This window comes from Trachurus japonicus, chromosome 19 (assembly GCF_045865225.1).
Source record: "Trachurus japonicus isolate A0001 chromosome 19, Traja_1.0".
Classification (NCBI taxonomy): Eukaryota; Metazoa; Chordata; class Actinopteri; order Carangiformes; family Carangidae; genus Trachurus; species Trachurus japonicus.
This window is the reverse complement of record NC_140925.1, coordinates 16,207,057-16,220,028: the sequence shown is the minus strand read 5'-3', so window position 1 is coordinate 16,220,028 and position 12,972 is coordinate 16,207,057. Positions and strand designations below refer to the sequence as shown.

Below are 12,972 nucleotides of genomic sequence, written 5' to 3'. Positions count from 1 at the left end.
TTGTTGTTACCACAGCCACTGTGATACATGGGTTAATTCGACATGGAGTTGTGTGAGCTACTTATCTATAGGCAGTGTGTTACGTGCAGTAGATTTAGATCGGTGTGCTACCAACCAATTTAGAGAAGCTGAGTGAAGAGGGTGGCAGAAAACATCTCTCCACTGTTTTACAGTATCTCACATTCATTAGGAACAATATATGTTCAGCTATTGTACATACAAGTGCAGTGACACTTATGAAATACAAAAGTTCAACGGTTCACAGGATAAAGATTCATTATCCAAAATAACATTTGATATAATAAAATATTCCAAATTGATTATAATGTTCCAAATAAGTTAGGTACACTTTAATAAGATCTTTTGTTCTGTTTACAGCTTTAACATGGCTAAAACACATTTTTCTTGTCCTCGTCCTCAGCAGCTCATTACTCACCTCCTGCTGCTTTTTTTGAACTGGCAGCTCATTGATCTGAATCTACGGCATTATTTAAAAATACATCAGTGAAAAGATTAACTTTATAAGTGCAAAGAAATGTTGAATATCAACTTTGGAATAATGTGTCCATGCTTCCTAAAAGTTTTTAATACATTTACCACAAACTAACTAGCAAGCAACTGATGAAGGTGTCGTGTATCTGTCCTGCAGAGAGGCCAGTAAACATGGGACATTTTAAAATGATGTAAATCGATGCCTAATATGTTGATTTTTATGACATCTTGCTAAGTTGAGCTCTTGCATGTGTTTTATATTCACAGTTTTAAGAGTTTGTGATAAAAACGTGTATCTTGCCTCAGTTTTGTATGCACATAATATATCAGGTCTGAAGCTCTGAGACGACTTTCCCAATGGGAAACTACTGCAATACACACACACACACAGATATATAAAACTGTTTATATATAAACAGGATTCACAAGATTAAAACAGGTAAGTGGTCTCAACATTGTTGATCAGTGTGGGAGGATTGTAATGGAACACTTATCCCATACACCTTGTTAACAGCTTTTCATGCTTTTATCGTGGTGGAAAATTCAACAAGTCCCTTGTTTCCCAGCGTACGCTCGCCTCCGTTTGGAGATATCCTTTTATATTGTTCCTAAAATGTCACTTGTGCCCTAATAGCACCTTAATTCAGTCGGATGTTTGCAACATTTGGCCATAGCTATTTATTATCAGTGTGTGTGCCCTGCTCCGGCAGCTTGTTTGAGCAGCTAATTGTTCAGATGGACTCTATCTAAATTGGATGGTGAGGCAGAAAATCCTGTACTCTTTTGACTAGCATGGGAATACTTTTAAAACCTCGCTATCCTCCATTTGGATATGGCCTAATTGAAAAGCAAATAGTACACTTGAGTGCACCCATGAATCGGTGAGTGATATCTCCTTAGCTGCCGGAGGAATGAATCTCTCCTGCCAGACCTCTCTCCTGTTTTCCATTGCTTCAAATGGGCTCCCTCACGCATTATCTATTGGAACATTGTTTTGGGGATTAATGTCTCGATGTGGATCCTTTTCACACACACAGTAAGTGGTTTCTGGGACAACTCCAGTCCTCACTGTTGACTCACCATATGGGACGCTGAACAGATACACACGACCTGCAAAGTGGATGTGAAGAGGACTTTAACAAAATGAGAAATTGGTGATGATGACTGATGAATAAAATAATACTAATGTTTTCTATGCTTTGGAGGATTTGAAGTCACAGTAGTGCTTGGTTCTGTGCAGTCTTTATTAGTTAAATAGTTTTTGGAGTATTTTTCCAGAATAGGTTTGAGCTGATACTGACAAATCATGACTAACTTTTCTTTTCTTTCACAAATACAGAGTCTCCGATCTCTTTTATTCTGAAAGCTTGCTTTACTTTTAAAATAAAAGGCGGGCTTTACATTATTTGTTACATTTATGTATATACTGTATTTTCTTTTTTTCTTTAAAAACACTCGAACTGATCTCCAAACCAAATCAGATGAATGAGATAAGCTCACAAGTCATTAGGTATCAAAATTAAAACTTTATGCGAATAGATATGGCAACACAATTGCAAACATAAACCTGTTTAGAAATTGCACAAATTTCCCATTTGTTGGAAAAGTTTAGTTCATTACTCTTCTTTTTTCAGAAGAGTTGCCCTGCGCCGCCCTTTGAAAGACTGACGTAAATGAACTTGAACTTGAAGACAAGGGTGTGTCTTTGCATTCAGAATAAATTTACTGATATAAGTTGTGTTGTTTAAATTTGGACCCCCACTATGCATCGATGGTTCTCACAGACTATAATCTCTGGACCCTCCCTAAAACATGTGAGCTTCTCTAAAGCAGGGAGTAAACAAGTGGTTGCTTGTGAGCGGCTGAAAGCCAAATGGTCTAATGTCTTTGTTGCTGTATCTGTCCAGATGTGTAGTGGAGACGATGATAACAGTATACAAGAAAACCAATCTCTATATGTTAAATGTTAAATGATTCAAAATACTGAAAAATAAAGGAGGACATACAAAGGCGCTCTAGAACAACAGGCTGTGGAGCCAGTGAGAAGAGAGGGGGCTCTGGGCCCCACCTCTGATTGGCTGACTGTTTTAAGGGGTTTATATCAGAATTCATATAAGCACACAGACAGACTAAATCTTGCAAAGTTGGATGATTATGGTGCGTTCCAGGCAACCCGTAACTTGTGTTTTTCCGACCTGTGAAGTTCACAGGTTGGAAGTTACGAGTTTGACGGCTTTTATAGTGCACTTTCACGGGTAACAGGTCGGAAAAACACGAGTTACGGGTTGCCTGGAACGCTACATTAGTTCAGGTGGGCGGGGCTTGTGGCATGCTTTGTTGTGACATCACAAAGTTACAGAAGTCCTGGCAGCTGGTTTTAAGGCTCAGATTCTGAATAGATGCTGTTTGCTTTTTTTCTGTGGACGGAAGCTTTGATACTTTTATAAACCTAGACCTGCATTATGATAAAAAAAAATACCACAAACATCTACTCTTATTGAAACTTTTGATCTTTAACATTACAGTCATTACAGTGACAATTAAGACAAGGAGGGACAAACTTTAGCCTAATAAGTTATTTCCTGTGTGTATTTTATATTTCTCAATTAACACTTTGTTTCCTCCTTGATCCACCTACCTGTGTGTCATCATTGATATCTTCCACTGATATCTCCATGTCTGTCTCTATTTCCTCCTCTCCCTTTCTCCCCCGCCTCCTCCTCCTCCTCCTCCTCCTCCTCCTCCTCCTCCTCCTCCTCCTCTCAGTGTCTGTGTGGCTGCTGGCGACACGAGTATCGATGTAAGTGATGTTTTCTCTCATTAATTTATCAGCTCAGCGGAGGAGGGAGGCCTCGGCAGGGGGAGATAATGGCTTCCATTTGGCCAAGGTCAACAGTCAACACATTCCTCAGTCGTTCAAATATAACCACACATTAACTTGTGTGCACCAATACCACAAGACGCGCACACACACACACACACGCACGGCTAATAGATTGTAGAAACACAGTCTTGTCTATGAGGGTTCCATCCTATTAAAGAGCTAATACTTGGATCTGTGATCAGAAAATCAGCTGACTATCAGAGTGGTTAAGTTCAGATAACAGCCACAGACAAATAAAATACTTTACCCAATCAGCACTCATGACCTGAGATATCCATATCTGTGTGGAACTGAAGCTTTTTTTTTTTTTTACAAAGGTCGTGCCCAGTTCTTCAGGGCTGTGATTAGGTCACAATGATTTTATAGTATTTTATCATAGTGTTTGTGGGTCATGTAAGGGTCAGGCTTCTGTCGTAGTTTCACTTCATTCCAAGAAGAAATCACATGCTCTGCAATTATTTGTACATATGAAACTGGTTTTATCTTCATATTCCTCTGTTTCCTAATCAAAACACCATCAGAACACATCAGCGAGTCCCACTGTTGCACTGGCTGACGTGCTCCTTCATCACCATCAACACACACACACTAGTTTGTTTTGGCTCGGTCCCGCACACAATGTCCTGCTGCCCCACACACCCACTGCAGCAGAAAATGATTCTGAACAAATGTACTATTTCTGTTTGTCTGGTAGAAAAAGTCCAGTTGTTGTTTGAGAAAGACTTTTAGTGACTCTGTGGTGTTTTTTTTTTTTTTTTTTAATAGATTTTTTTTTTTATTGTCAGAATGGAGTCGAGGCAGAGAGCCACAGACAGAGGAGGGAAGTCATAGGGTGTTGAGAGATGCACTCACTCAATGTTTGCAGCTTTACGTGGATTTATTTGACGATGAGAAAACAAATAGAGTAAAGATGTCACTTCATGGCAGAGCAACATCAGTGGCCCTCTGAAAGTGTTGAATGATCCTCAGAGGTCAGAGATTTCAGTCCACATTAGATCTTTGAAAGTCCCTACACCTTCAAATCGGCCTTAAATAGGCTACTAAACTGCCATTATGGTGAAAACCTAATAGCTTGTTTTAATCAATATTATTTTCCATATTTTCCAGTCCAGCAAGCGTTTCAAACATCCCAGAATGCATCCTGTGAGTGCTAAACCATAGCTATACTGTTACATTCAGGCAACTATAATTTGCTTCAAGTCAGTGGTGGAATTTTTTCAGACTTTCCCCAACCTGAGACAATTACCTTGATATTATAGGAAAAGTGAAATTACTATTACTGTTTACATACATTCATAATAACTACTTTGCAGATACAAAACATACCCTTTTGAATACACTTGTGTATAATTATCATTTGTGAAGACAGTGTCTCACCTGGTGACAAAATGACTCTGAGAATGACATTTGTCAGTATTTGTCATAGTCTCAAGTTACCATATGTTTTTCAAAAATGTCCTTGAATTCATGTGCGACGTACTGATTGCACATCTTGCCTAAAATGACCTGTGATTTTTGAGAACATGTCACTTACACAAGGAACAAATGTGATTCCTGAAAAGATAAATGTTATTATCTGTGGGCACATAAAACAAAGTTGTATATATACGGTATATTGCTAAGTATGTGTGTGTGTGTGTGTGCGTGTCTGTGTGTGAATTGACCTGATCAGACAGGCACTCTGGAACCAGCCGTCTATTTGCTGAACATTTTACCCACCAACTGTGTGCGCTATTCCTCCAGTTGTTGACTTTACCCAGCACAATTTGTGAACCATTACACAATACAGAGGCCGAGATCAATGTGCATACTGTTGGTTTTGGAATAGTCTTGTACGTGTGAGGCCGTTGAACTTCGCCAAATGTAGCTCAAACAAGGTTATGAGAGCGATGAGCTTCAATCTGTACAGAACACCCCACATGGTTAAGAATGATTTCTCAACTACTTCCACATATCCTGACTGTGAATGTTCATATCAATGACTCTAATCATCTCATATATTAAAAAGTACTGTGAACTTATTGTATGACTATCAATCAATCCCCTGCTATCTGTGTGCTGTCCCTGCTCCTCTGAGGTTCACTCAATCATTAACCTAATCTACTTACTGAAAACTCCCACTCAGTGTGTGTGCATGAGAGCTCAATGATAAGCTATTTGAAGATGAAGGTGGTGATGGGACAACGATTGACATGGACCAAACTGTTTGCTAATCTGTGGCTGCCTTTGATTCCTGGGGACATCAGGAAGGTAGTGAAACAGCAGAATGAAGAGCAGTGGTCTGCAGGTCATTTATTTATCCAAAAGCAAACTTTTATATTAGTTTGTTTATACCATCAAACTGTACTTTTAACAAGTCAAGGCAGCTTTTAGCGTTCAACTCAACTGAGGTGAAGGAGGTGGTGGTTTTGGAATCCGCAGAAGTGATTCTGACCATCAAACAGTGAATATGTTTTTGAAATATGACAGTACAGCAGGGATGTCAAGCATACAGCCCGCGGGCCAAAACCGGCCCGCCAGAGGGTCCAATCCGGCCCGTGGGATGAATTTACCAAGTGTGAATTGTTGACATGGCAAGTATTTTTCTCAAGAAATTCAGAAAATTGCTCATAACATGTTTTGTGTAAAAGGAGTAAAACAAAGGGAATATTTAGTTTTCCTTACAGGTTATCATGCTATTATTTTACTGATCCGGCCCACTTGAGATCAAATTGCGGTCTATGCCCCTGAACTGTTGTTATCGTGGGACCTTGGATCTATGATCCACGTTCAGAGGATGAACTCGGGAAACCAAAACCATAATATCCTGTGCTCACAATTAAATATCTTTAATGGAAAATATGAGAATATTTAAGTCAGTTGTGCTGGCGTTTAAAGTTTAAAAGCATATGATTACAAAACTTGATGAACTTGATAAACATTACCCCCACCTACACCTAAAAGCATTCATGTGCCAGTAATTTTCACATTATATAAAATAAATCTTATAGCCTATAATATATACTTAGATAAATGATATAATATGTCACTAAACTGAACTTTAAATGTTGTTTGCGAATGAAAACAATAACTTTATTTTGATTGAGGTTTTTTAAAATGTGGCACTTAAACCTGTCATTTTTGAATTTCTATTTGATATTACTTATTACTTTTACCTAAGGAAAGAACTGAATAAATTTTTTTTTTATATCATCAGGGCGTTTTATTTAGACTATTATTATACAAGCAGCATAAAAAAAAACTAAAACATTGTGTTTATAAAATGATTGCATTGTTTAAATGAATCTGGTAAATTAGTAGAATGGGATGAAGCAATAGAAACTGGTTCAGGCTCTGGGTTAAACCAGGGGAAAGAAGAAAAACAACATATCACACCAACATGTGAGAAATACTTTTACTGAATTCAAGCAAAGAGTCCAAGGAATGATTATGTTTCATCAGGTCACAAGATACAAGACTAGAAAAATCTCAGATCTCAGTTTACAAAAAATGTAAAAATGTATCAGACTGAACTTTGGGAAATTCAAGTGACCACAGTATGGATGTTCCCACAGTCATTAAATCTCCAGATTCCCCCTTTAAAACTCAAACATTTTGGTTATTTACATGTAGACTATTGAATTTGCTTTATTAATGACCCCGTTTGTTCGAGTTATTTTTCGTTTTATTGATTAGTTTTAATAAACCTAATAGACCTTTTCTTGACCGATCTGTAATTTTTAAAAAAAAATCTTATTTTTTACTCTTTCTTCAGGGGAATATTTTAGGGAATAAAACATGAAACACAATCAAATTCCAACTACGTCCAAGAACACAATTCTTATTAAAAAAAAAAATAACCGAGCTGAAAAATTGTCATTCGCTCTATTGATTATCAAACGGAATGTGATATTTGAAGAGAATTAATGCCTAAGAGCGTTCATCATGTAAAACGACGCACAGCAGCCGACAGAGGAACTCGTCTATCATTTACAGTGGTGGACAGAACACACAACTATCAACACAGGTGCAGCAGGTGTACAACGACTGGAGGGAGGACTGAGTCCGGTGTCCTTCTTCATCATCATCATCATCATCATCATCATCATCATCTTCATCATCCGGCTCCAATTGTCTCAGTGGGTCAGTGTCAGTGTGGAGCCTGCACGCGCGCCTCACAAGCTGGGCCTCCTCGTGAACTGGTCGTCGTCGTCGTCGTCCTCTATGTCCAGCTCCTGGTCCGAGTCGTCGGACACCGAGTCAGAGTCCAGCTCCGTGTGAGTGTGAGGCCGCTGCGGGGACCCGGAGCTCCCCCCGCGGGCCCCAGGCTGCGCTGGCTCGCTGGCCAGGACTGTCAGTCTCTGCTCCGGGCTCTCGTGGTGGGCTCCGGTCGGACTCGGCTCGGTGGTCTCGTCCCTTTTGTTGCCGCTCCTCCCGGTGGAACCGTCGTCCTCCACCTCCCGCTTCCCTCCCTGGGGGTTCTCCTGGAGAGCACGGAGGAGGTTTTATAAGACACAATGGCCTCGAACAGCTGTAGGCCTATATGTTAATGCAGCCTAGACACTTAGGCTACAACTTTTCAATATTATAATGACTGTATAAAAACTCACCTGTTTCAGTCTGCGCCACTTCGCGCGTCGATTCTGGAACCAGGTTTTCACCTACAAGACAAAATTAAGAGGAGCGGATTTAGGATTTTTATTTAAACTGTTCAAAACTACATACACAAACAGGTCAAATGGACGCGCTGTTTGTAATAGCTACAGATGATTATAAAGTAGACGGTGTCGTCTCATGTCTAATCAAATAAAACTCTAAAATCCTGCTCCTGATGAATTTGTCGTTGTGATGCTGATCAGAATTGTTTTTAAGTTACAGAAGTAGTCTAAAGTCAGAATTTAAACGTGTTAACATGAGTTTTTCCTGCACTTTGTCCTACCGTGAAAAATGTACCTATGGGTGAGCATAATCATAATAACAGCAATAATGATAATAATGCCAAATATTACGACTAGTACTACTACTAATGATAATAATTATGAATCATATCAGCTATAATTTTACCACAGGTGGAGGCACACACGCACATTTCTAATCTAATGGTCTTGACTGCCTAAACATGAGATGAATGTTTCACAGGCAACCTCATTTAACCAAATTTAAATCATGTTCCAGTATTGTGTCTAGTATTTCTATTAATAGTGCTGATAGGAAAAATAGGGAAGTGATGTGGTGGCCTGAGTCCCCCAGTCAAAATATTACAAGATAGGGCATCAGTGGGAGAATAAATGGATAAAAAGTGGGTCCAGTGTGTGTGTGTGTCTGTGTCTGTGCGGACTCACCTGTCTCTCGCTGAGCTGCAGCATCTTGGCCAGCCGCTTCCTCTCTGGGGGGGACAGGTACTTCTGGGTCTCGAACTTCTTCTCCAGCTCGATGGTCTGGTCGTTAGAGAACCGGACCTGTCCGCCTTTTCGTTTGTGCAGCGGCCGCTGGATGAAGGGGGTCCACAGCAGAGGTTTCCCTGTGGAGGAGGAAAGTCATTAAAGAAAGATCCAAGGCCTCGTGTCTGCGGACATCCGCTGTTATTTCTCATTGGTGAGCCAACTTTTTAAACAGGTCTATTACACTTTTAAAAGAGAAAATCCCATAGGAGGTGCATGAAAGCTCCGGAATTTTAATACACATAGCTAAAGAAATGTCGAAAGAAAGAAAGAAAGAAAGAAAGAAAGAAAGAAAGAAAGAAAGAAAGAAAGAAAGAAAGAAAGAAAGAAAGAAAAGATAAATAGAAATAAATGAAATTAACCCCGCATGATCTAAATCGTGACTTCCTCTATCTGGTGTTTTTTCTGCCTTGATAATACAGATTCCTCTGATAAGGATAACACTGTACTTTATCAGCAGCTGTTAAATAAGATAGCCTATTAGTAGACTACAACAGAACATTTAGAGTTCAAATAAATAAGGAAATTGAATGACTGGTGGATTCAATGGTCTTTAATGAGTCCACATGTTGTCTGATTTATTGGGAGAAAGGACACGCAGCGCAATCAGAGTGTTTTGCTCTGGTTTCCTCTCCTCTTAATGGCCGGGAACAAACAATGGCCGAGGCTGCGGCCGCCACCCCGGCCTGCTGCACGCTGTCTTTTAAGGAAGGTCGTGACGGAGTGAAAACTATGGCCAAATATCCGCTTCATGTGCTTCCTGCTTTGCGGTGTGATTATAGGCGATGGCATCCACCAGCAGACACCCAGTGTCCTCCTCTCTGTTGCAGCTCTGCACTGACACAATATATAAATCTGTTGTGGTCGAAACTGCTGTCAAAGACCTTCTTATTGCTGCTCCTTTCCAAAGGAAGTTAGCTAATCCAGTCCCATGAGATGCGTTTCTCAAAACAGAAGAGTCATGAGGTGAAAGACTGAGTAGAATAAAGATTTAAGTTTTTCACAGAGACAGGCTTTTCATAGCTGTTAAAGCGCAGGAGCCAAAGACTGAGCCTGGAGCTGCTCTTGTTTTTTTTCTCCTAATCATAATTAACTTCACTTTCATGTCAATGAAAAAAGAGAGATGTGATTAAATAAATAATCATTATAATCAATTCACATCAAGACTGGATCCATCGCATCACTTTGTTAATCTATCTTCAGTCTGTTTTCAGCCTCTGCCCAGATGTGTGTGTGTGTGTTTTTTTGTTTTTTTTTTACTGAACACGAAACGTCACTCCAGCCTTTCCTTTTTATTTATTTATTATTTATGTTTTGTTATTTTATTGTGGTCTACTTTAAACTCTGGTAAATGAGACTTTATCTTTTCTCTAAGATCCCATTAGGCCCTGACGTGCTGCTCTGTTTGCTTTATTTTCTTCTCGCCGCCAACCATAAAGAAAGTCAGCCACATCCTCGCTGGCCAGGCAGAGGAAGTGCAACAATATGTGAAAAACGGATCCCGGGCTATCAGAGGCCGAGTGTTTCCTGAATATGTCTGTATTGAGGATGTCGATAAAATAATCAGCAGCGTGCAGCGGGCTCCCGAGGAAGCGGCTGGCCGGGGTGAGCCAGGAAAACATTTAACAGCTTCTGAAACCAGATTTACTCCTATCGACAGGCTCACGGCTTCCGCCATGAACGGAAAAAGCCGGGCTTGTTCAGCGCAACACAAAGCCAGGCGGCCTGCTTGTCACACTATACTTGAGAGCACCGCGGGGGTAATGGGGATACAAATAACACAACTCCATCCACAGCAGTCAACACGACCTCCTGACTCCAGAGTCCATGAGCACCTTCTTATTATGTCACATACTCTATGATGCTTTCATTATTTATCAGAGTATGTGTTTTTCTTTTCTTTTTCTTTTTTATTAAAGTGACATAGATGACATCTTTTGTTCACCAGAGTTTTCTTTAAAACAACTCCTGAGTTTGGCACTTATTGGCGCGCAACATGTGCGTAACCGCATCCCACCCGCCCACACATCCCATGATATTCATCCCCAGAGGAGCAGTAGGCTGCTATTGTGCAAAAAAAAAAAAGGGGGGGGGGGGGCACCTGGTGCTCACAGGTAATCTATATTTATATAAATACATTTATATTATCGCGCGCGCGCACAGAACGCAGTGAAAAATAACAAGTGATTTAGAGCCCAGATATGTTTTAGTCACCGGGTGACTCTCTGATGTTTCAGAACAATGGGAGTCAGGAAAACGAGTCAAGGTTGCCATGCACCCCCCCCCCCTCCCCACCCCCCTTTCCCCTCTCCCACTCCACTACCACCACGAACAGACTGAATGGAATTGGATAAGCCTGTTGCTATTGTGCCCCCCCCCCTCCCTCTCCCCCACTCCTCCTCCTCCACAGAATATGTCTGTCAATGTAACAATGTGACTCATGTGTCCAGAAAATGTTGTTCTTCAGGACTCAGAGGAGCTGAAGACTATAACGGGAAGCATGGTCTCTGCCTAACAGTCTGTTTACGTGGGCCACATGTCTTAAGTTCGATATGCATGCATGACCAAGCGTGTTATACTTATGCAAAATGAGTTTCGCTGTCAGTGAAACGGGGTTTATGAAGGTTGTGAACAAGTTTTAATGCAGGGTGAAAAGTGCTCTCTTTGCCACTTCACAGATAGTAAACTCTGGACCTCTTTTCTTTTTGCGCTGGAATTGAACAAAAAAAGTTCAAAGAATAAAATGAAAGGCGAGAAAAGATGAAATCTAAGGCGTGATTAATATGTGGGCTGACATGACAAATGCACATATGAGAAGTGAGAAGATTTGTCATGAAGGCTGATTGCACAAACACAACAGAGTCTGTCAGTGTCACAAGGGCAACAGTCGAGAGCAGTGAGCTGAGGTTAGGAAACAGAGGATATGGTGGCAGGCTGTCCTCTGTGATTCCGTCTGTTACATTCACTAATGACAAATCATGTCTACACTCCTCATGCAGTTTTTTAAACATCATCCAAAGAGTTTTTTTTGTTGTTTTTACGCATCACGCAAAGCTGCCCAAACTCACCGAGAGGGTCGCGCCTCAGCAGCGCCTGTGCGTACTCCCCCATGGAGCGGTGGTGCTGGTGGTGGAACGGGTAGATGGGGCCGGCGAAAGCCCCGGCGGAGGCGTAGGTCGCCGTCAACGTCGCGGCGGCGTGGTGTGACAGCGCCGGGTGGATCGGCGTGGGTTCGTAAATCGGCGTCCTGTACGGCGAGATGAGACTGGTGAAGGAAGAGTTGGGCGACGCGAGAGTCGGCGTGGGGATGACCGGCGTGGAGCAGGAGGAGGAGGATGAACAGGCGGAGGAGGAAGAAGAAGAAGAGGAGGAGGGAGAGAAGACGGTGGAGGCAGTCCTCCCCAAAATGTCCTCGATGTAGAAGGGGGTCGGGTGCGCCGGCTGGATGGGAGTCGGTGCGTAAAGCGGGACACTCATGGTGCCGTTGTCGCCGTGGCCGTGGCCGCGCGCTGGAGCTGAGTTAACGGAAAGCTGCGTTCCTCCCTTCTCTCCCCTCAGCCTTCCTCTTTAGCGGCAGAGTCTCACACAAAGTTTGTACATACTAACAACTTCTCCAAGTTTCAGCGCAACCTTCACTCCGCTGCCAAACTCTCTCTCTCTCTCTTTCTTTTTTCTTCCCCAAAAAAAAAACCAAATAGAGTCGTTGTGGAGACCGTTAGAGCGACTCAGTGTCCATCAGGCTGCGGTGGTGATCAGGCTGGTACTTGACCCAACTGTTGGGTCTGTTATCTGGCTGCAGGCGGAGGAGGGAGGAGATAAGTGGACGGCCAACTTCCTGCAGGTGGCCAGCGGCTATTTCTGATTGGCTAACCCGGAGCTCCAATCGAGCCTCAGCGATCAGATGACAGGAGGGGAGAGGTGATTGTATTTCGGGAGAATCACTTCACGGCCGCAACAGAGACACAAACAAGACAATGCAATGAGGAATATTTAGAGTGTCTAAAGTTTGCTGTCACTGAAAGTCATAGAAGTATCAGAAATAACCCATATAGACTATATCATGACTTTTCAGACTTTCTATTTAAAACAAGATTCTTATGCAAATGAAATATGACGATTTAACACGTCTCAGGTGGGTCAAAAATAACCAGAAGAAGCTCATTGTTTCCGTGTCCT

The 12,972-nt window shown here is 41.6% G+C and overlaps 1 protein-coding gene across 2 annotated transcripts; it reads right to left on the bottom strand.

The window, feature by feature from the left end:
* Positions 1–7,434: 7,434 nt before the first annotated feature.
* hhex (hematopoietically expressed homeobox) lies at positions 7,435–12,592 on the bottom strand. 2 transcript variants are annotated; one of them, XM_085761281.1, is made up of 4 exons: positions 11,865–12,592; positions 8,698–8,876; positions 7,966–8,016; positions 7,435–7,836 (listed from the first exon to the last, which is right to left on the bottom strand). In XM_085761281.1, exons 1-4 carry the CDS (start codon positions 12,271–12,273, stop codon positions 7,531–7,533), a joined length of 945 nt encoding a protein of 314 aa, XP_085617407.1. In that variant the 5' UTR covers positions 12,274–12,592; the 3' UTR covers positions 7,435–7,530. The 2 variants fall into 2 exon arrangements, with proteins under 2 accessions (XP_085617407.1, XP_085617406.1); XM_085761280.1 differs by having other exon boundaries at positions 7,435–7,839; positions 11,865–12,591.
* Positions 12,593–12,972: the final 380 nt, after the last annotated feature.